The 20,213-nt window shown below is 45.0% G+C and overlaps 1 protein-coding gene across 7 annotated transcripts in view; it reads left to right on the plus strand.

Annotated features, from left to right (window-relative positions):
- The window catches only part of SLC20A2 (solute carrier family 20 member 2), a 69,833-nt gene that overhangs the window by 15,628 nt on the left and 33,992 nt on the right, over window positions 1-20,213 (plus strand). Inside the window, exons 1-2 of one of the 7 annotated variants that reach the window (XM_025185785.3) lie at window positions 3,836-4,351; window positions 12,980-13,528. In XM_025185785.3, the coding sequence (XP_025041570.1) occupies window positions 13,240-13,528 (289 nt within the window). In that variant the 5' untranslated portion in view covers window positions 3,836-4,351; window positions 12,980-13,239. Of the gene's footprint in view, window positions 1-3,835; window positions 4,352-4,445; window positions 5,411-5,456; window positions 5,576-12,979; window positions 13,529-13,581; window positions 14,574-20,213 lie in introns of those variants that run through there. The other 6 variants (XM_014574737.4, XM_006125353.5, XM_006125355.5 and 3 more) reach the window with 6 other exon arrangements.

The raw sequence follows: 20,213 nt of genomic DNA on the forward strand, positions 1-20,213 counted from the left end.
AATAAGCTCTGTGACAATGCAGTTTTCCCCAGGCTGGCTCTAAAACAATCCCAGACAACTGTGCTTTTGGGTCTACATTACTTCATGAGATTGGAAATTCTGATTTCTTGGTTAGCAGAAAATACATTTATTAAACCAGATATAAGAAATTCTTTTAAGCGACCTGAGTGCATTTATTCATTATTACTGAAAGACAAGTGGGAGTGTGGGGGAATTAGGGTTGGGGTTTCACTATTGAAAATTCTCATTTCACAGCTGGAAGAGAAGAGGTAGATGAGACTTCAAGATGAGTATATACTGGAGTATGATCGAGAAGGAGGATATTTTAAACCCACCTCTGTCATGACATCATAGAAGCTATTCCAAAAAATGGATATTTTGCATTTCTGCTCCCCCCCCACACACATCTGGGCCCCAGTCCTACAAACGTTCAGTGATTCATTCAACCACAAGTAGTCTCTTCATTAGGGCTATGTGAGAGTACCTTTACTGAGATGTCTAAGAATCTGCAGGATTGAACCTTGGTCTTGTATTATAAAACAATGTCACTTAATAGGCCTGGAGAGATGAACAGGAAAATGCCAGGTGTGTCAGGTTTTTCTCACCCTTTGGACTTGAGCATAGTCATCAATTACTTTATAGCAGGGATGGGCAATTATTTTTAAAAGGGGGCCACTCTGGAAGGGGCGGAGCCTCGGGCGAAAGGGATAGGGACAGGAAACTTCTTGTGTCCCCTCCCACTCCCTCAGTTGGCCTGGGGTAGGGGAGCACGAGAAGCCTTCCCCCTTCCTCCCCCCAGAGAGAAATGCCAGCTGTTAAAAAACAGTTGGTGTTTCTCTCTTGGCATCTAGCTGAAGGAGACCTTGTGCGGTCTCTGTGTCCCCAGGCCAATCAGGGGCTGGGGAGCGCACAAAGTCTCCTCACCCGCAGCTAGAGAGACACGCTGGCTGCTGTTGTGTCTCTCTAACCGCTGCGTGCCCCTGGCAGGGCGGGGACAGCACATGGGAGACTTCGTGCACTCCCCACCCCCAGGTCCTGAGTGGCCTGGGGGCTGGGACTGCACAAAGCCCTCCCCCCACCAAAGGCACACGGCAGCTAGAGATAAACGCTGGCTCTTTTAAACAGCGATGTGTGTCTCTAACTGCCCCGTGTTCTTGCGTGGGAGAGGAGACTTCGCCCATTCCCGCGCCCCCAGGCCCTGATTGGCCTGGGGGTGGGGCAGCGGCAGAACAGCTGCAGGCCAGATCCACCGGCTTGGTGGGTCGGATCCAGCCCACAGAGGGCCCTTTGCCTGCCCCTGCTCTATAGTCAAAGGGAAAGAGCACAACCAAACACACAGATGTGACTTAACTAAATTATCAAGAATAATGCAAGCTTAATAGCATTTTGGATCCTGAACATAATTAAAGCAATGTTGTCTATGAGCACTGTTGACTGCAAGAGCAAACTGAATTTGATCTGCCTTTGGCTTTAGGTGGCTACTCGTGGTTGTTTTGTAGCTGGAGTTTTGCCTTGATGATTTTTTGTGTGGAAGACAATATAGCATTGCTAGAATGTATTAGTACATCCTTGTAAAGAACTGTGTCACCTTTCAGATTCATTAAGCTACACCTGGAGGACTATGATCACCAACTTAATCTAGAAGTAGACAATCAGTATAGAAATTTCTAATCACTCTTTACTAGGAAAGATACTTTATTCAAATACTAACACATTCACCTGGCGTTGCTCGGGTCCTTAATTAAGTTTGTACACTCTCCCCTTTGCTCCCTAACAGTGATGAAGTGAATAGCCAGCAATGTTCCCATATGAATCTGAAGGATGGGGAAGAACTTTAGCCACCCCTGCCTCGTCCTCACTAATGGGCGCCTAAGGGGCTAGGGCCAGCTTGGTGATTCTGTTTCTCTTCTGTATGTTTTATGAGATACAATTCCATTCCAGGCACATCTCATTGTCCTGGCACCACCAAACCCTGACCTGGCTTTAAGTTCTGGTAAGAGGAAGCTGCCTACCTCTCTTACCGCTTAGGAGTTCTTGAGCAAACAGAAATAGTGGTTTTCAAACGGCGGGCTGGGATCCAGTACTGGGTCAAGGAATGCTGGGCACAGGGTCTCATTGCTGCAGGGGGATCAAGTGATCAATAGGGGGTGGCACCACAGACTGTGCTGCGCCCCAGAAACAGCCAGCAGCAGGCCCAGCTCCTGTGTGGGGGAGTGGAGAGAGTGCACTGGACTCCACACACTGCACCTGCCCTGAGCACTAGCTCCGCACTCCCACTGGCTGGGAACCGACTGCTGGCTGCTTCTGGGGTGCAGCATGGTCTGTAGTGCCAAGAGAGGCAGGAAACTGCCTTAGGGTCCCCCCTTCCCCCCCGCTGCACTGCTGATTGGGAACCCTCAAGGTAAACACCTCCTGCCCTAGTCCTGATCCCCTCCAAAGTCAGAGTCCCCTCCTACACTCCATAGCTCTAATCTTCAGCCCCATTCCGGAGCCCACAATCCAGTCAAATGATGCTTGCGACCCAATATAAATGATTTTCTTCAACTGGGTCATGAGAAAAAAAGTTTGAAAGCCACTAGCCTAAAATATAGAGTAGAATTTATTAAGGATGAGATTTTTCAGAACCGGCTGCATAGTTAGGGTCCTAAATCAACGGCCTGAATTTCCGGAAGTGTTGAGCACCAAGCAAATCCTAATGCTTTCAGAGCTTTTCTAAATTAGGTCACTTTTCAGGAATGTAAATATAGACTAGGAGTAGGAGCCTAACGATGCTTCCAGTTCTGTGTGTTTTGGTCAAAATGTTCAATTTAGAACATAATTCGTTCATAAACCTGAAAACTGTCAAAATTAAGTTTCTAACTGAAATCTGACATCTTATAATTCCTGTAAAATTTCAAATAATCCTTTGCATAGAAATAAAGCAGTTTATTTCAACTGTGCGCTAACCTTAAAATAGCAATGCAAATATATTCTATTAAACTAACCCAGATACTCGGGGGATAGGGGGAGGAGGGATTTAGTCTTTGCTAATGTATATTAATATAATTTTGTAGGAAAACGGATCAAGAAGTTTTGACTGGACATTTTAATGTGAAGCTTTATAATAAAGTTTTGTGTGCTTCAGCCTATAAAAAGTCATACATATGCTTAACTTTATACACACTGGCTACGTCTAGACTGGCAAGTTTTTCCGCGAAAGCGGCTGCTTTTGCACAAAAACTTGCCAGCTGTCTACACTGGCTGCTTGATTTTGCGCAAAAGCACTAACGTTCTACTGTCCGAAATCAGTGCTTCTTGCGCAAATGCTTTGACATTCCCGTTCAGGCAAAAGCCCTTTTCCGGAAATGTTTTTGTGCTAGAGGGCCAGTGTAGACAACTAAAAACTGTTTTGTGCAAAAAACCCCTGATGGCAAAAATGGCGATCGGGGCTTTCTTGCGCAAAACCGCGTCTAGATTGGCACGGACACTTTTCCGCAAAAAGTGGTTTGCGGAAAAGCGTCCGTGCCAATCTAGATGCTCTTTTCCGCAAATGCTTTTAACGGAAAAACTTTTCCGTTAAAAGGATTTGTGGAAAATCATGCCAGTCTAGACGTAGCCACTGAGTTGTTCCGCAGAAGCTGATGAAACTAGGGATGTACATATAGTCAATTAACCGATAAGCAAAATCTTATCAGTTAACACTATTATTATTATGCATTTAAATGCAGAGCCCCAGCGGGGGAACCAGCGGCTCTGCATTTAAAAGGTAGTAGGAGCCAGGTGGGCAGGCAGCCTGGCTCAGTCCTAGCGGGATTTGGTCCCGGACCTGGCATGAGCTAGGACTGATCCGGGCTGCCTTCCCTTATTGGCTAATAGTGTAGTTGATAGAAATTTTATCAACTACACGATTAGCAAATTACCTGCCTCTTAACATCTCTAGATGGACCTGCTACTCACACGAGTAAAATTATACGCATTCAAACATCTCTGTAGTACTGTTAATGGAGTTTTCATATTTGAAATATGAAACAGCCCTGCTGTTGAATACCACACTTGTAACTTTTCAAAACTACTTGATCGTGCTAAAAATCCAAGCAGAGGCTTGTTATGAAAATGAGATTTTCCCCCTATTTCAGTGCTTTGAAAGGGATGGGGGTTGTTTCTTTTAAGATGAGCTTTAATGGATTGGTTTGTATGGTTAATATAATCATGACGCTGTGTTGTGTTTTATCAGTGCCCGCCCCCGGCAGAATAACTTGTTAAGAGGAGGCAGATTTTCACTTAGTGAATAAATCCCTGGACACACATAGATGCTTGGTGTTGTCTTGGCTTTTTTCCTGTGTTGGAGTTAATTTTATCCAGGAGCTGCTGTGTAAGTTGTAGAACTGTTTACCCAATATAAGTTTGTATATTCAGTTGTGGCTATGCTGAATGTGATAAGATACTATTTTAAACTTCAGACTGTATATAGGATCAGGAGAGCAGTCACTCGAATTAATTTAGCTATTTCTCTTTGAAACAACCTGTAAACATTAAGTGGATTTTCAAGATTTGTGTGTCTTACAAAATCTGTTTTTGCTATCCTTAAATGCTTATTGTTGGGTTTGGAGTCCAGGAACTAAAGTGTAGTGTAAAACAATAAAAAGGTTTGATTGATTAAAAAGCTTTTACTCACTGAGGACAAAAATCTCTATTCTTCCAGCAACAGTCTTTCATTTAAACCTGAATGAGCAACAAGGACTTGTAACTGCATTTGTTTTCCCAGCCTGTTTCTTTGGGTTTTTAATATGGCGAACTGAATCTCTTTAAATAATTACTTAACCATAAGTAATGTTTGTATTTTCAATGAATCTTTTCTGCAAAAGGATCTGAATTTATTTAGTCAACAGAACAAAATGTCCATGCTTAATATTTTGCATGGACTGAACTGGAACAGTTGAGGGAAGCTTGTCTGTAAAAATATGTGTAGAAGATTTTTAAAATCTGAAACGGGACAAGTATTTTTAACCTTTCACTGGAAGAGAGGAGGACAATAAGAACAAATAAATGAAAGCATCCTCTGGAAATCTGTTGTAGCTGAAGCTGATAGACCCTCCCCTCCCCATTTTAAACTTGATCAGAGTCCTTGAAAGAATATGAAGAGCAGTACTGTTGCCCTGTAAAGTAATTGCTTAAAGCCTTTCTAAACTTCAGTAGGAGGGCTGAAGCTGAAATAGGAATTGGCTGATACACCAAATGCTTCTGTGTGCTGTGATTTCTATGTGTACTGTGATTTTTTTTTTAAACAAGTCAGGACATCTCTGGTGTCCTGGAGCATAAAACTTGTATCATAGTTGGCCCTGTGACAGATGCTATGCCAGTATTTTAGAGCCATATAGGGATGTACTTTGCCGAGAACTGCTTGAATTACACCACCTTTCATGTCATGGAGGTAATATCTGCAGCTTAAAATAATGTGTGAGTGTTGTGGCCTGCGGAGGAGCAAGGGAAGACAAGAACTAATAATGTGAATTTTAATTTGCTAGTCGCTTCTTTTACAAGATGTATTTGATGGTAATAGAATGCAGTGCAAGATCTGTGGGATGCTGTAAAGTTGGTAAATCTATAGATTATGAATGAGAATTTGACAGACTGTTTTGGAATGCAAAACATGATTATGTGAGAGTTTGAGGGGTGTGGAATAACCTATCAAGAGTTCCAGCGTAGGAAGTTTTTAGACAGACTTCTCAACCAGCATTAGCTAGAAGTGAACTTGCTTTCTATTACAGATCAAATGTGATTACTTAAAGAGAAATGTCTATTGTTTTGAACACTTCAGGGGAAAAAATCGTGATGACTTGCCTGTTTTATCATATTTTAAGGACACTATTTGTTACATTTGCACTTAAAAATGATAAATTTGCCCTTTAGGGTCTGCTGATATTCAAGCAGCAAAAAGTGCTTTTTAAGATGAATCTCACTGAAAAGAGGAATTGTAATTCACTTTTTCTCTTGCAGAATAATATGGTTAGACTTAATCAGCTGGTGGTGGGAGGAGAGGGAGAGATAAGGCACTGCAAGGTTCATGTCAGTTTAATTTCTGCTACTGTCTCTAGTTTTCATCAGAGAGAAGATTAAAGGGACACTGTAGGTTCTCACTCTCTGGTTGTTTGTTTCCTTCATGAAGCGTATTTGTTTTGTGTCACTGGTTGCTAATGTGTTCTAATTGACCTCTTGGACTTTGAACTTGGCTTTGAGAGTGTTGCTTTCACCCATCCCTACTGTTGTCTGCTGGTTCCTTGCTCTCAAATTTCTCTCTTTGGTAGCAATTACTTTGGCTACTAGAGGGAAAAACTGGCAACTTTATGTTCTAAATTTCTCACTAGTTTTTCACTAAGGGCAATTATCAGTGGAAATTTACTAGACTAGCTATTATGGCATAGTTAATCTGGTATAAGTGCTCCACTTAGGAAGGAACAATCAGTTCCATACATGCAAGATGGGAAGCGACTGTCTAGGAAGGAGCATGGCGGAAAGGGATCTAGGGGTCATAGTGGACCACAAGTTGAATATGAGTCAACACTGTGATGCTGTTGCAAAAAAAGCAAATATGATTCTAGGTTGTATCAACAGGTGTGTTGTAAGCAAAACTCGTGAAGTCATTCTGCCGCTCTACTCTGCACTAGTTAGGCCTCAGCTGGAGTACTGTGTCCAGTTCTGGGCGCCACATTTCAAGAAAGATGTGGAGAAATTGGAAAGGGTACAGAGAAGAGCGACAAGAATGATTAAAGGTTTAGAGAACATGACCTATGAAGCCAGGCTTCATGAACTGGGCTTGTTTAGTTTGGAAAAAAGAAGATTAAGGGGGGACATGATAGCGGTTTTCAAATATCTAAAAGGGTGTCACAAGGAGGAAGGAGAAAATTTGTTCCTCTTGGTTACTGAGGACAGGACAAGGAGTAATGGGCTTAAAGTGCAGCAGGGGAGGTTTAGATTGGACATTAGGAAAAAATTCCTAACTGTCAGGGTGGTCAAATATTGGAATAAATTGCCAAGGGAGGTGGTGGAATCTCCCTCTCTGGAGATATTTAAGAACAGGTTAGATAGACATCTGTCAGGGATGGTGTAGACGGAGCTTGGTCCTGCCTTGAGGGCGGGTGGCTGGACTCGATGACCTCTTGAGGTCCCTTCCAGTCCTATTATTCTATGATTCTATGATAAGCCCCTGTGTAGTCACTCTTACTCCCAAATGAGTATTTTGGTAAATTTCCATATGTGGATAAGCACTAAGATGAAGTGGTAAGGTGGTGATCAGTTTCTAACTTTCTCCCATGGGGCATCTTGTCCTTCTTTGTTTATTGATACAATTCTCTACCTTCTTGGTTTCTGTTCTAAATTCTCCATGAGGAATGAAGTGGCCCTTCTGTGATGTTTACAGGGCTCTGAAATAGTGCTTAGCTAGAAATGTAAGTTGAAGATGGTGTGGGACTGTTGGCTTATCTACCTGATAAGGATAGGTCCACACTAAAGATTTCATCAGATCAGAACATGCTTTCCCCCCTATTTTAAAGGCTGCAGGGTGAGGTGCCAGCCTCAAAGATCTCTGTAACTGAGTGGATAAAGAATTGCACCCAAGAGTCATGTAGACAACTTGAGACTCCTGTAGACAACTCGAGTTAACTTTTCAGGGAAGGTGCAGCCTTAGTGATGCCCTCCATGCCAGGAAGGTCCTGGCAGGAAGCTGATATTTCTTGTCAGTAAGGTCCAGCAATCTGAGAACATTTTAGATTATATTTTAAAACAATCTTTAGAAAATGAGACAGCAGCTAGAGCATCTCTAGTCCTTGCAGTTTAAAAGAAGCAGCTCTAACAAATTCTCTAGGTGTATCTCTCCTGGCTAAAAATCCCATTTCACGGTTAGGAAGTCAAAATTCAGGTTTCCTACAGGGTTTTTTGAGAACATCTCTCTAGGTTCTTTACCCAAGTAAAATTTAATTCTGGTAGATTGTCATAGTAGAAGGGAAGATAACAAATTTCCTGTAAGTCAGGAGTCAGGTTCCAAAAGACAGAAGTGTATTTTTAATTTTTATACAAATGGGTTACTGTGTCTTTAACCCAAAATAGTAACCTCTTCTCTCAAAAGCTGTTCTTCCTGTCCTGTTGTTCTTAGAAATGCTAACTACCCAAAATGTATACCACAGAGATCAAGGCTATATATATTCCTTAGGGAAACTGAATATCTGTTCTATGCTGTTCAGTCCCAGGGAAGTCAGGGATCTCTTACCTATATCTTGATTGACAGAGTCTGAATCTCCTCTGTCCTGCACCTTGTGCAGCATTTTCCCAGGAGCGAAGTGGGTGTAAAATGCTGATGTAACTTTTGCATTCACCCTGTCCTGGTACAAATGACTTGACAATGTGCAAGGCAGTGGAGAATAAGGCCAAAGATTTTCAGACCTCATGGAAAGAGAACAAGTCCTTGAGTTCAGCCTCCCTCTGTTTTGGGACCTTTTGGTCCATGTCACAAAAACAACATAGAGCTCCTTCTCCACTTGGATCAGCATGCAAGCAAAAGGGGAGTGCTAGTCACCTGAACGTGCCCATGTTGGTCTCTAGAAAGAACCATTTGCTGGGTTTGGGCCTGTGTCCAGCCACTGGCTTGGCATGAAAGAACGTTGACCAAAATGTCTTACATTTCTGGAAGGCCCCACAGCAGCACTGATGTTTCCTCTGTTGTTGGGTGGTTTTGTTTTTCGTTTTTTTTAGTTTAGAGACAAAGAAGGCTTGGATTGTGTGTGTTTTTCCATCGCTGTGTCTTTTCTTACCTGAGAAATATCTGGATTGCCAAGCCTGACCTCTTGGGCTGTGGTGGATTGTCGTGTGTGTATTGTGAACTACCACACCTTGCTGGAAGTGGCAAGCGTGGCAAGTCTTTAACACAGACACCTTTTCTACAAAGGTTTCATACTCCGTCTGGGAAGCAGGCGAGTATAGGCCTTTGTGAAGAGCACCATGGCACGCCTTAGAAGGCTCCTTGACCCTCATGAGAGGTGTTGGGGGCCATCTTCTTCCTTAAAGCTTTAGGTGTATTGGGGGCCCACTTTGCCATCTATCTTTTGGAAGCTTATAATGCCAACCTCAGAATCATTAGTAGCCTGCTTTGGCTCGTTGGAAGCCTGATTGAGTCTGTTTTGGGCTCAGGCTCCAGTTTCAGCTGACTTGAAGCTGAGCAGCCTTCTCATGCTCACTGTGAGGAATCCCACAAACCCAGTACCTCCCTGGCTCCAGGCTTGGGAATTCATGTCCTCTGCTGGACAGAAGGGAAGGTGGGGCAGTTCAGAGGTTACATTAGGGTCAGCAACTAAGTGGGAAGGCAGAGGAATTGTTGCAATTATGGGGGAGGCCCTTCTCCCATTTCTTGCTCAGTCCTCTCTGTAGCAGCTCCATACCCATTCCAGTAGCAGTCTGCCTCATTCATACACTTGAAGAAACAATGGAAATCCACTTACCCGACATTGGCATTCAGGCGGTTGCTGCTAGTAATACCTTCTGCTCTCTGTGCCCTTCCAAAAGGTGAGACTTCACGACCCTCAACTCAAGTGTTGGAAAATCAGGGAGGGCTTCATTAAAGTCTCTGATCACATCCAAAAAGAATGCTGAGATGACGATTTCTGCCCACCGCAACCTTAACTCCACCCCCTGTGGGATGCCATGAAGAATTTTCAGTCAGAACACCTGAGCCCTCTGTAACCATATTGCTCTTTTGTGTATCCAGCAATGCAGTGTGACCCCCAGCTCCCAGAGCATCATTAAACACGCACCCACTCTCCGTATGCTAGTGTTCCAAAGGGATACTTGAAGAGACAGGTGAAAGCGGTAGGCTTAAGGCTTGCTTTTATATTTCCCTTTCTTAATAGCCCAATGGCCTTTTATGAAGTAGGGTGTGGCACTTTCTGGTGTGCAAACTAAACTGGGTGCTGTAATCTCCACGTCAGCTTCCACAGTAGCAGTGTGGCCCCCGGGGGCTATAAAGAGGAGCTGGGAACTTTGGGGGATAGATGCAAAGGGATGAACGATCTACTTATATACACAGTACCGAACCTACGTGCATTGTACCTACCCCATCTCTGTAGTACCCAAGCCCAGGGAGCTGAGGCACAGAGCAACTGGTGATTTGCCCATGGTTACACTATCTCCGGTAATGCAGGGAATCGAACACAGGTCTCCAGAGTCTCAGTCCAGACTGCTATCTGCTAGATCATCCTTCCTATCTGAGAGCCACCAAGAAACTTCAAAATAAATGACCCAGAAAATGTTACAGTTGGGAATAGTCACCAGAGTAGAGATAAGACGTGTAACCATATGGAGTGTTTCCTTAATCCAAAACAGTTTTTGCAATGCAGGGTTACATTGTATCACCCTCCCCCCAAATTGTGTGTTTCACTAGAAAATTTAAAATTAGCATGTGTTCCTCCAGTAGCTGTAAATCAAGCCCTGGTACATGTGGCTAAGCTGTTTGGATATTTCTCAGGCAGCAGAAGATGTAAGGCCAAAGGCTTAATGCCTGAAGAACCACCTGATGGATGCCTTCTTGTAGGTTATAGCTTTCTTACAGCTTCCAGTTAATCTCATTTCTTTCCCATACTCCTCTGATTGATGTATTTGGGGCTGCTATAGTTAAAGCTACATAAACGCCAGGCCCCTTTTGCAGTGTGGCATGTGAGACCAGAGTGGCGAAGTCCTACAGAATTATGAGGCGCCAGTCGGGACTTAGCATGGCAAGGAACAGCACTATCACCACATTTCATGAGCCTCTTCCTTTGCAGCAAGGCCTACCACTGCTCAGAACCCTTCTTCCTCTATTCCTGCAGGACAGGCCCATCCCCAGTGTGGGTGAGTCAGGTCCCTTGGGTGCAGAGTCCAAACTGCTGGTACAGAGGGCCCTAAAACAGCCGGCTCCAGAAGAGCTGAGCTTGACCTTGGCACTGACAACAGAGAGAGGCAAATCAGTACCAATTGCACTGCACCACAGCAGGAAAAAGGACTTGGTGCTATTGATGTTCACCACCCAGCGTAAATCAGCACCATCAGTTCCACCAAGACCTCAGTTTAGTTTTGTCAGTGCTCCTGAAATCCCCATTTAAACAGTTAGCATCCTGCTCCCTTTTTCGTCTGTCTAGAAAGATAACGTTCCTGACATAGGCAGCGAGTTTTATGGACCCATGGTGTCCATGCTCCACCAATATTTAGGAACATGGGTCTGGCCCCACCAATGTTTGGGCTGATATTTTCAGAGCCGTCTTGTACATAGGACGGGCGGGGGACTCTGTGCTTTGGGGGGGTCTCATGCTTCAGGGGACGTGGGATCCTTGGTGGCCTGCGAATCTTGTGGGGGGGGGGGGGAGAGGAGGCTGGTGCAGGCCTCAGCAAGCGAGTTGGCCACAGTGCCCCGGCTCTACTCTGCCCTTTCTCCACCCCATCCCTTCCTCCAAATTCCTGCCCCATCTCTTCCCACCACTGCACGTTCCCAATGGACTGCCCATAGGGAGCACACATCTTGGAGAACTCTGGGTATTGGAAAGTAGGCAGGTGTTGGTTTTTTTTTTTTTTGGCTTGGCTCCTTAGCTTCGTCTCCCCTTCACCATGATAATTGGATAGGGGGAAAAATCTGCTGGTGGCTTACATAAATGATCAGGGCTCGACAAATAATACAATCTACTCGCCTGTGGTGAGTAGATTGTAACCTGGAAGAGCCGGGTTCAGGCGATCTGCGCATGCGCAGAACGCCAGACAGCGCGGCTGGCGAGCGGGGCTCACTGCGGTTCGACAAGCCCTGTAAATGACGTTCAAAGCTTTTTAAATAAATATTTGTAAAAATACAATGGCTCCTGTTGAGGTAATCATAGAATACTAGGACTGGAAGGGACCTCGAGAGGTCATCAAGTCCAGTCCCCTGCCCTCATGGCAGGACCCAGTACTGTCTGACCATCCCTGATAGACATTTGTCTAACTTGCCCTTAAATATTTCCAGAGATGGAGATTCCACAACCTCCCTGGGCAATTTATTCCAGTATTTAATCACCCTGACAGGAAGTTTTTCCTAATGTCCAACCTAAACCTCTCTTGCTGCAGTTTGAGCCCATTGCTTCTTGTTCTATCCTCAGAGGCCAAGGAGAACAATTTTTCTCCCTTCTCCTCAAGGCTTGAGAGCACTGAGATGAGGTTTGCATGTGTGAGGAGAAATAAATCAGCCTTTTTCCTCTCTTGAAATCCATTCCTTTCTGTACAGTTTTTGTTTGGACAAGCTGAAGAAGTAGCACAAGATAAAACTTTAGTCAAAGGATATTGAAGTCTGTGAAAGCTGCATAAGAACCATTGAAAAATATATATCTGAATATAAGAAATCCAGTAGTGCATCGTAATGTTCAGTTAACTTTTCTTGAAGGAAAAGAACCTTACATTTATTGTTGTTTAACATTTTCTTTAAATGTCTGTCTTGTGACCTGGATACATATAGATATGTGGATAGATACACTGAAATAAACATTGTGAAAAATTATTTGGAAGGGTTACAATATTCCCACTACCCAAAAGCAGCAAAAGAAACTTCTTTTGAGATATCTGTATGCCTTCTCATGTGATATTTAATGAATACAAGTTTTCAGAATTAAGGAGGAGGTGTAAATTCACGTAGTTCCATGGAAGTCAATGTAGAAAAAAATTTCCCTTTTTGGAGAGGACCTGTCACACTATTTGCTCACAATTTAAATAAACAAACTTTACAAATATATCAGTTCAGAATGACCCAGTACATTTTTTCAATCCCTGATAATGCTAAAAACCTGTGTTGTTTTTGAGTTAGCCTAGTTTTAATCTTGTGTGAATTGCTTTATGGTTAGCATTATCACATGCCAAAATTAGATCCCTTTAGTGGATTTAAATAATTTCTTTACTTCTGAAAGGGCACACTGTTACCAGCTTTGCACACTGCTTCACTTTTTCAATCTTTCTTCTGTTACAGGACAGGATACTGCACTTGTACCCGTTTTGAAGCAAAATATGGAATGTGTTTCATTGCTGACTGAACACGGCCAAATGAACAGTATTGACAGTAGTTCGAAAATCAGCAGTTAGCAGTTTGTGCACTACCCAGCACTTTCCAGAGAGAACAAATTGTTTACAAGAAACCTGCTTTACAAATCCGTTACAATACCCTCCAGCTTTGTCTATTTAAATATTTGCAAAGGGGAAGCATTTCCCTACAAGCGGACTCTGGGAAAAATGGCAATGGATGAGTACCTGTGGATGGTCATTGTGGGTTTTATCATCGCTTTTATTTTGGCATTTTCAGTTGGTGCAAATGACGTTGCCAATTCGTTTGGAACTGCGGTGGGCTCTGGTGTGGTCACTTTGCGCCAAGCCTGCATTTTGGCTTCAATTTTTGAAACCACTGGCTCAGTATTACTGGGAGCAAAAGTAGGAGAAACGATTCGGAAAGGTATCATTGATGTTAATCTGTACAACAGCACTGTGGATCTGCTGATGGCAGGAGAAGTTAGTGCAATGGTTGGTAAGTAACCGTCTTTCATGTTTGAATAGCAATAGGCATCTAGCTATAATCCCAGTCATCATGCGTTTTTTTTTCTATGCCATTTAGACATTCTAACTTCCAGTACTTACTTGTCTGGTTCTTCTTTCTCTTTTAAAAGGAGACCTGAATTTTCTTTTAAAATCTTTTGCTCTTTTTATTACAGGTTGAACCTCTCTAATCTGGCACTCTCTGGTCTGGCAACGTCTGTGGTCCGGCATGATTTTAGTTAGCCAGTTGTCCACTTATCGTGGGTGTGGCCAAGTTTCCCGCAGTCTCATAAAGTTTGTTTATAGCCAGCAGTCTCAGGGTTCTGTGCTATTATTTAGCTCTAATTTACCCCACAATGTCTTCTAAGAGCCCAGCAAGCAGTGGAAGTGTTGGCAATGCTGCTAGACAATATTGACCGCCCGTGGTTCAGCAAATTCTCTAGTTCAGCACCAGTCAGGTCCAGAGGGTGACAGACTAGAGAGGTTCAACTTGTACTTCATTCTAATCGCTGACTTTTCTTGAATGTTTATAACTTTTAATTAAAAAAAATAATTCTTATTTTGTAAAATGGATTGAATAAATGATCTAAAGTGACCTTTAATTTGGAAAACATATTAATAGGATAATACACCATTCATGGCCGTACAAAAGATCTTGAAGAACTGGCAGTTTACAGTGAATACCTATTCCGAGGATGTAGTCAACTGTTAACCTAACTGGTAGATTAAAATATCTTAGACTCTTCAGTGACCACGTGACTGATTATTATTAAATGTTTACTTGTTCTAAGGCCATAACATTAAAAGTAATAATAGATTAGAGAGTGACCAGCTTCTTGTAATTTTAATCCTTCTGATTCATAGTCCCTCATAAAACTAAGACGTGTTTGTTTTTTCTGTCTACTGACATAGCTTTTGTTTGCTTTTAATTTAAGCCTGGGTTAGATCAGATACTGCTTTCAGAGGGAAATGGAATTAGCCCCAACCCATTTTCTTCATTTCTATGCAAGAAGTGCTGTGAGCATTGGAGATGTGTGGTAAGCACAGATGGAACTGCATTTGTAAAAGGTTGGGAGCTCCGGAAGGGACAACTTTCAGTGTAAAATACAATTAACAAGGCATCAGTCAGTGTTGGTCACCCCAGTCTCTCTGCAATCACTCAACAGTGTTGCAATGTGATCCTTAAAGCCCCAGCTGCTGGAGTCATCTGATCACGTGGAAATATCATCTTTTTAAATGAAAGTTTCCACCCCACCAAGCACACACCCAAGTTCCTCCCCTCACAACCTCCCCCAGCTCTAGCATCCTTCCCTTCTAGACCCACCCATGCATTTCTGTCTTAATTCCTCCCTCTTTCTCTCTCCAGTTTGCATTCAGTGCTTATCAGCAAAGTTTCTGCTGCACAAAAGCCTAGTAACGCACACAACTGTGTCTCTGTCCTTTCCTCCGGAACACACTTTGTGTGGGGCGCCAATCTGAGCACCGTGTGCTGGTTTCTCTAACACAGTTAGGAGGTTATGTGCTTTAGAGTAGGGAGTTGGGGACCTGTTCAAAAAGAACAATGGCATTCAGTTATCAGGGCTCCCAGAAGATCTTTGCTTTCTTTCCCTATCCAAGAGGGAATGGAGTCAGTCACATGTGATGCCTCCCCTCCTCCCCCCACTTGCTGTTACTTTTTCCATGACTACTGCTTGTGGAAGTAATGCCAAATGCTGGGAAGAAGACTATAATAATATCTCTGGCCCAGTGCCTGACTTGTCCGGTAAATCAAATACTAGGTTGCTAGATCTAGAATAGTCACCTTTTCTACATTTGCTAATACCGCTGTACTATATACTTCGACGTGCCTGCACTGGGGCTCTTAGCACAGACACAGCTGCGTACATTTGCACTGCCACTTGCTCTGGTGCAGCAGAACCTGCTTTGAAGTTTGTGACACTTCTTCTGACCTCACATGCTTAATAAACATGATCTCCTTCAGCGGGAAGGCTTCGTTTTCTTCATTTGTCTCTGTTTGACACCCCAGTCCTGTAAACCCCTCTTCCAGGCAGGGTGGCCAAATTTGTAAGCATTGCATACCGCCTGCAAAGGCAACTGGCCAGCAGCTCAAAGAACACAGCTCATTTGCATGGACATTTATATAAGCCAGCCTGAACTCTGTGACCTGTTGCATTCCCGTCCTCCAGCGATGGCTTTAAGAATAAATTCCACATTTTAAATTTCTGAGTTAATGAAATAAACTTTGCTAACTGCAAATGCTCTTTTTCTTTGGCTTAATTACCTCTCCAAATTTCCTTTCTTTCTTAGCCATACCAATTGTTTTTTTTTCTCTCTTGTGTTTTTCCTTTCCCCCTTCTAATCATGTTGTTTTTCTCCTTTTCTTTTCCTCCCTTTTCTTTAAGCAGGTTTGGGAAACAACTTTCTCCCCCTTTGCACGTGGAATGGATTTTTTCCCACTGTGATCACACTGTTGTGCACAGGGCCTGCGTTAGTTGGTTGAGAAGGGGGCAAAAAGTGATTCTTCAGAGCACACCCCAAAATTAACTCTCGTTGTATAAAGAGCAGAAGCAGTGGACCTCTGCTACTTTGCCTGGGGCTGTGCAGAGTTGGCAACATTTAAGATGATTCACTGAATTGGGTCCCAGTGAGCTGGAGGTTTGGGGACTAGGGATGTAATGTGGCTGTTAAACAAAACGTTTCACTGGTTAAATGTGATCCCACTGGAGGGTTTTGCCTGCCCCGTCTGGGTCTGGGTCTGCCATTTGGCAAGGCTGGGTCTCCTGGGCCTGGGGCTGCCGTCAGGGCTGTTGCGGCCCTGGCTGGGTTAACCACTTACCTATCTGGTGAACCTAAGGCTTACCAGGAAACCGATTAACTGTATAACGGTTTACATTCCCCTATTGGGGGCCATCAGGCTTGGGGGGAGGGAATTTTGGTGAATTTTACCACAAAACCAGTATAGCATCAACCAATATCCTCATGTCGTAGGTAACTGGTACCCTAGTGTTATTGATAGGAAACTGAGGCAGACAGGTTAGGTGACTTGAGTAAGGCTGCATAAGAGACAGTATCACAGCTGGGGGATTAGACAGCCTGGATTTCTTGCTGCCACTTACATAGCACCGGAGCCAGATCACCAGCAGGCACTAGGCTAGTAGGGGAACCTTGCAGCAGCCCTGCTCATAGCATTTACCCACGGTTGCAGATTGGTCTGCAGAATGCCCCCAAAATCAAAAGTCCTGGACGTCACAAGTCTCAAAGGCCAGTCCTAGGTGGCCATAGCAGGATCTGGGGAAAGCCGGAGTTCTTTAGGAAATAGTGGCCAAGATGGAGAATGTCTGTAGTGGCGTTACAGCCAATGATCCCAGAATACAGAGCAGTGGTGGTCCACCTGCTGCCATCGGGGTGACATTTTGTTTACCTTTGCCTAGGCGCAAGGTGGCCAGATTCCGCTGGTTTCTGTCCGCATCGTTTTTTCTACCAATATTACTCAAGTGACACACACGTAAAGCCAGGGCATGCACAGTGAGATGGGTGCTGTGTGCACACAGCACTGAGAGCCGTGCGCCCCCTTTGCTTCCAATCCCAGCGCTGCTACCGTTCAGTCGTCACCCCCCACAAATTCTAGGGATGCAAGTGCAGGTAGAAAACTACCCTGTCCCGGGAGACCATCCTGGTTACAGCAATCTTGTGGCCCCAATGAGATGGAGGAGGGCCACTCCAGCAGCCTACTCACTGGCCTGAGTTGCCCATTGCTGATCTAGAGAGACAAGCTGAGTGAGGGAATATTATTTCTTGGCAAGAGAGATGAGCTTTTGAGCTACACAGGTCTATACAACCTGGGGCCTCCATGACTTTGAGGCTCCAGAAGCTTAATTCTGCCCTCACCCAAACTGTATTTCCCAATCTCCTGCCTTAAAAGATCTCCAAGTCACCTGTCTTGCTTGTGTCTTACCTCACAGTACCCTTGCAGCTCCCAATTACTTCCTCTCTTGCTCTCCTGCCTTCTGCTAGCGGGGGAAGATAGAATAAGGGATAGTATCAGGTCTCGTATGGTCCCAGGCAATATTGCCAGAAGTCCAGCTCAGCTTTGGTTTGGTTAAATGTGTTTTTGTGATGTATCAGGGAGGGAACCGAGTATAAAAAAAAGTTGCTACATAATGTACAATTTCATATCTGATCTTTTTTCAGACTGTACCTCAACTTCTCATTCACAGCACATCCCACGTGCTGGCCTCAAAAGTTTCTAAGTTCATCTATTCTTATTTTAGTTGTTGGACAACAGAAACCTATAAATTACACAGCAGGTGCTCCTTGTTTCAGCTAGAGTTTCCACTGGGGGTAGAAGTGCCAGTTGTTTTGGGCCAGAGTCCCAGGAGAGATTAGTTTTACTCGTTAACTTGCATGTGGAGCTATATGCAGAGCCAAGATTGAGAGGCTCGATCTCCATAAGAGGGAAATTTGATCATGAAATAGCAGATTTGCAGGGATAAATCCTTGTTCAAACCTGTCTGAAGCATTTTCATAAGTGTGCCTTGAGTTCCACCCTCTCGTTCAGTGATCCAAGTTCAATATGTCAGTTTGGACAGTCTCAGCCAGTTTACTACCAAGGTGACACTGGTGCTTTCTCTGGTGATGGTTCTCCCAGCGATTGGCATTGGTATCTGATGTCAGGCCCCATCCTCAGAAGGGCCTGCATGGTTTAGGTCTCCCATTCAGAGTCATTCCCAGGAATCACATTAGGAGTTGGGTTTTTTCTCCTCACTCTTGTCTTTTCCAGACTGTCCCTCCCTGTGAGCAAGGCCCAGTCTGACTTCTCTCTCCTCCCTCACTTGGCCCACGCAGCCCCTCTGTCCACCTTCCTTGGGGACTCCTGTCTCTCCTCAGTCCTTCCACCTGTCTCCCATGCCTGTGTTGATGGCATTTGCCTGCCACTGGCTGCGCACCTGCTTGCTCTTTCTGCCTTGTTTGCTCTTGAGCCCTAGATCAACTCCTCTACCTGCCAAAACAGTCTCCACAAAGCTCTACTCCCTCGTGTCTTCCAATTCTGGCCATCATCTTGTCTCCTGCATCCTCCTCCTGTCTGTTATCCATAGCTGCTCCACACCACCCTCCTGTAGCTTTAAATTCACCAATCTTCTCTGCCCCACCCGGTCATCCCTAGCTCTCCTCCATCAAGTCGCTTGTCCTGGGGCTCCAGAACTTCTTTGCTTTGCTCTGATTTGGCACTCCGGGGGCCTTGTCCGGTGCCTAATATTTTCAGCACTTCACTCCTTGACCTCTGTAGGCCCAAGAGTCCTCTTGTGAGGCACCCGGGGAGAGGCTCCTGTGAATCCTCAGAGCACAAATTCTGAATCAGCCAAGACTGGGACGCCTCTGTACACACCAAGCTCAGCAGAGCAGCTTCCCCTCCAGAGCATCTGGCACGGTCGCCCTGGATTCTGAGGACTCCTTCAGGCACTGGGTTCTCCTCACACTTGCAACCCTGGTGCTTTGCATCCGTGGTACTGAGCTCCCGCTCCTCTGCTCAAATGGCTCCTCTGCCCCAGAGCCTGAGGCAGCGAGAGGCTCAACAGCTTCCTGTCTGCTTCCGTCACCGCCCCCGACTCCCAAGTGGCTCCATGTCCTGGCCTCCAGAGTCTCCCTGCTCCTAGAAGCAGAGGGCGGGCAGGCGGGGATTCTGGTAACAACACGTACTCAGAGACCTTGCCCAGTCGTTAAGGGTTCTCTGCAAGGCACTCATTATTGGCTGCAATGCAGTCAGGGAAGGAAGGGCTCTCCGGACAGCAGGAGGCTTTGGCTGCTGCTCCCTGGCACAGGACGAGTTGGCCAGATGCAGAATTGAGGCCTCTAGTATGCTCCATGGCAGAGCCCTGCAAACTTCTGTCCATGCACCAGCCCTCACCCATCACTTGGGGAGTGCAAGCCACTTGACTCCTCTGCCTGGAGCAGACAGAGGATCCAAGTGATGGCGGCTGCAGTTTGAACGCAGAGAAGCAGGAGGGCTTTTGTGGCGGCTGACATGATCCTGCGTATCCTCCCTTACTGCAGAATTTGCCCAAGAGAAATGAACTTGAGCTGCAACTAATCCAGGTGTCTGAAATGGCCACTGCTGAGAGAGACTCAAGCCAGGAGCCCCAATGCCTAAGGCTGCTGTGCCCCTACCCCCAATTTGGGGCCCCTATTGAAGAGCATTATAGAGGGGCAGAGAGGAAGTGAGAGCACCAGTGAGACTTAATGGAGTTACTGCTGATACTCTGTGGTCCTGGCTTGTGACAACTCTGAAAGGATTTCGGAGACAGTGCCCCTCTTTTCTTATCCTTACCAACCCAGCCTACACAACAGGCATTCACCTAGCCATGTGGCTTGAATTGTCTATGGACCACCTTCACCGAAGAGAGGGTTAGACGCTGCAGTCACCTAAGCCAGTCTGCACTCTGTCCTCACTTCGATTAGAAAGACTTTGCCTGTGGGCAGGAAGGGAAAGGGAAGGCAAAGGACCTTTGCTTTCCATGGGCGACACAGAGCATCCATCTGCCAGAAGTAGTCAGAGGCTTTCCTGTTTGTCCATGTGGGCTGCCTAAGGGGTTCCCCAGCCCCACCAGGTGACAAGTAGCGAAGGGTACATCCAGGCACCCTGTCTCTCTGCTATTGAGCAGTAGGCTTGTTCTTATCAG

This window comes from Pelodiscus sinensis, chromosome 4 (genome assembly GCF_052426305.1).
Source record: "Pelodiscus sinensis isolate ZL-2025 chromosome 4, ASM5242630v1, whole genome shotgun sequence".
NCBI classification, from domain to species: Eukaryota; Metazoa; Chordata; order Testudines; family Trionychidae; genus Pelodiscus; species Pelodiscus sinensis.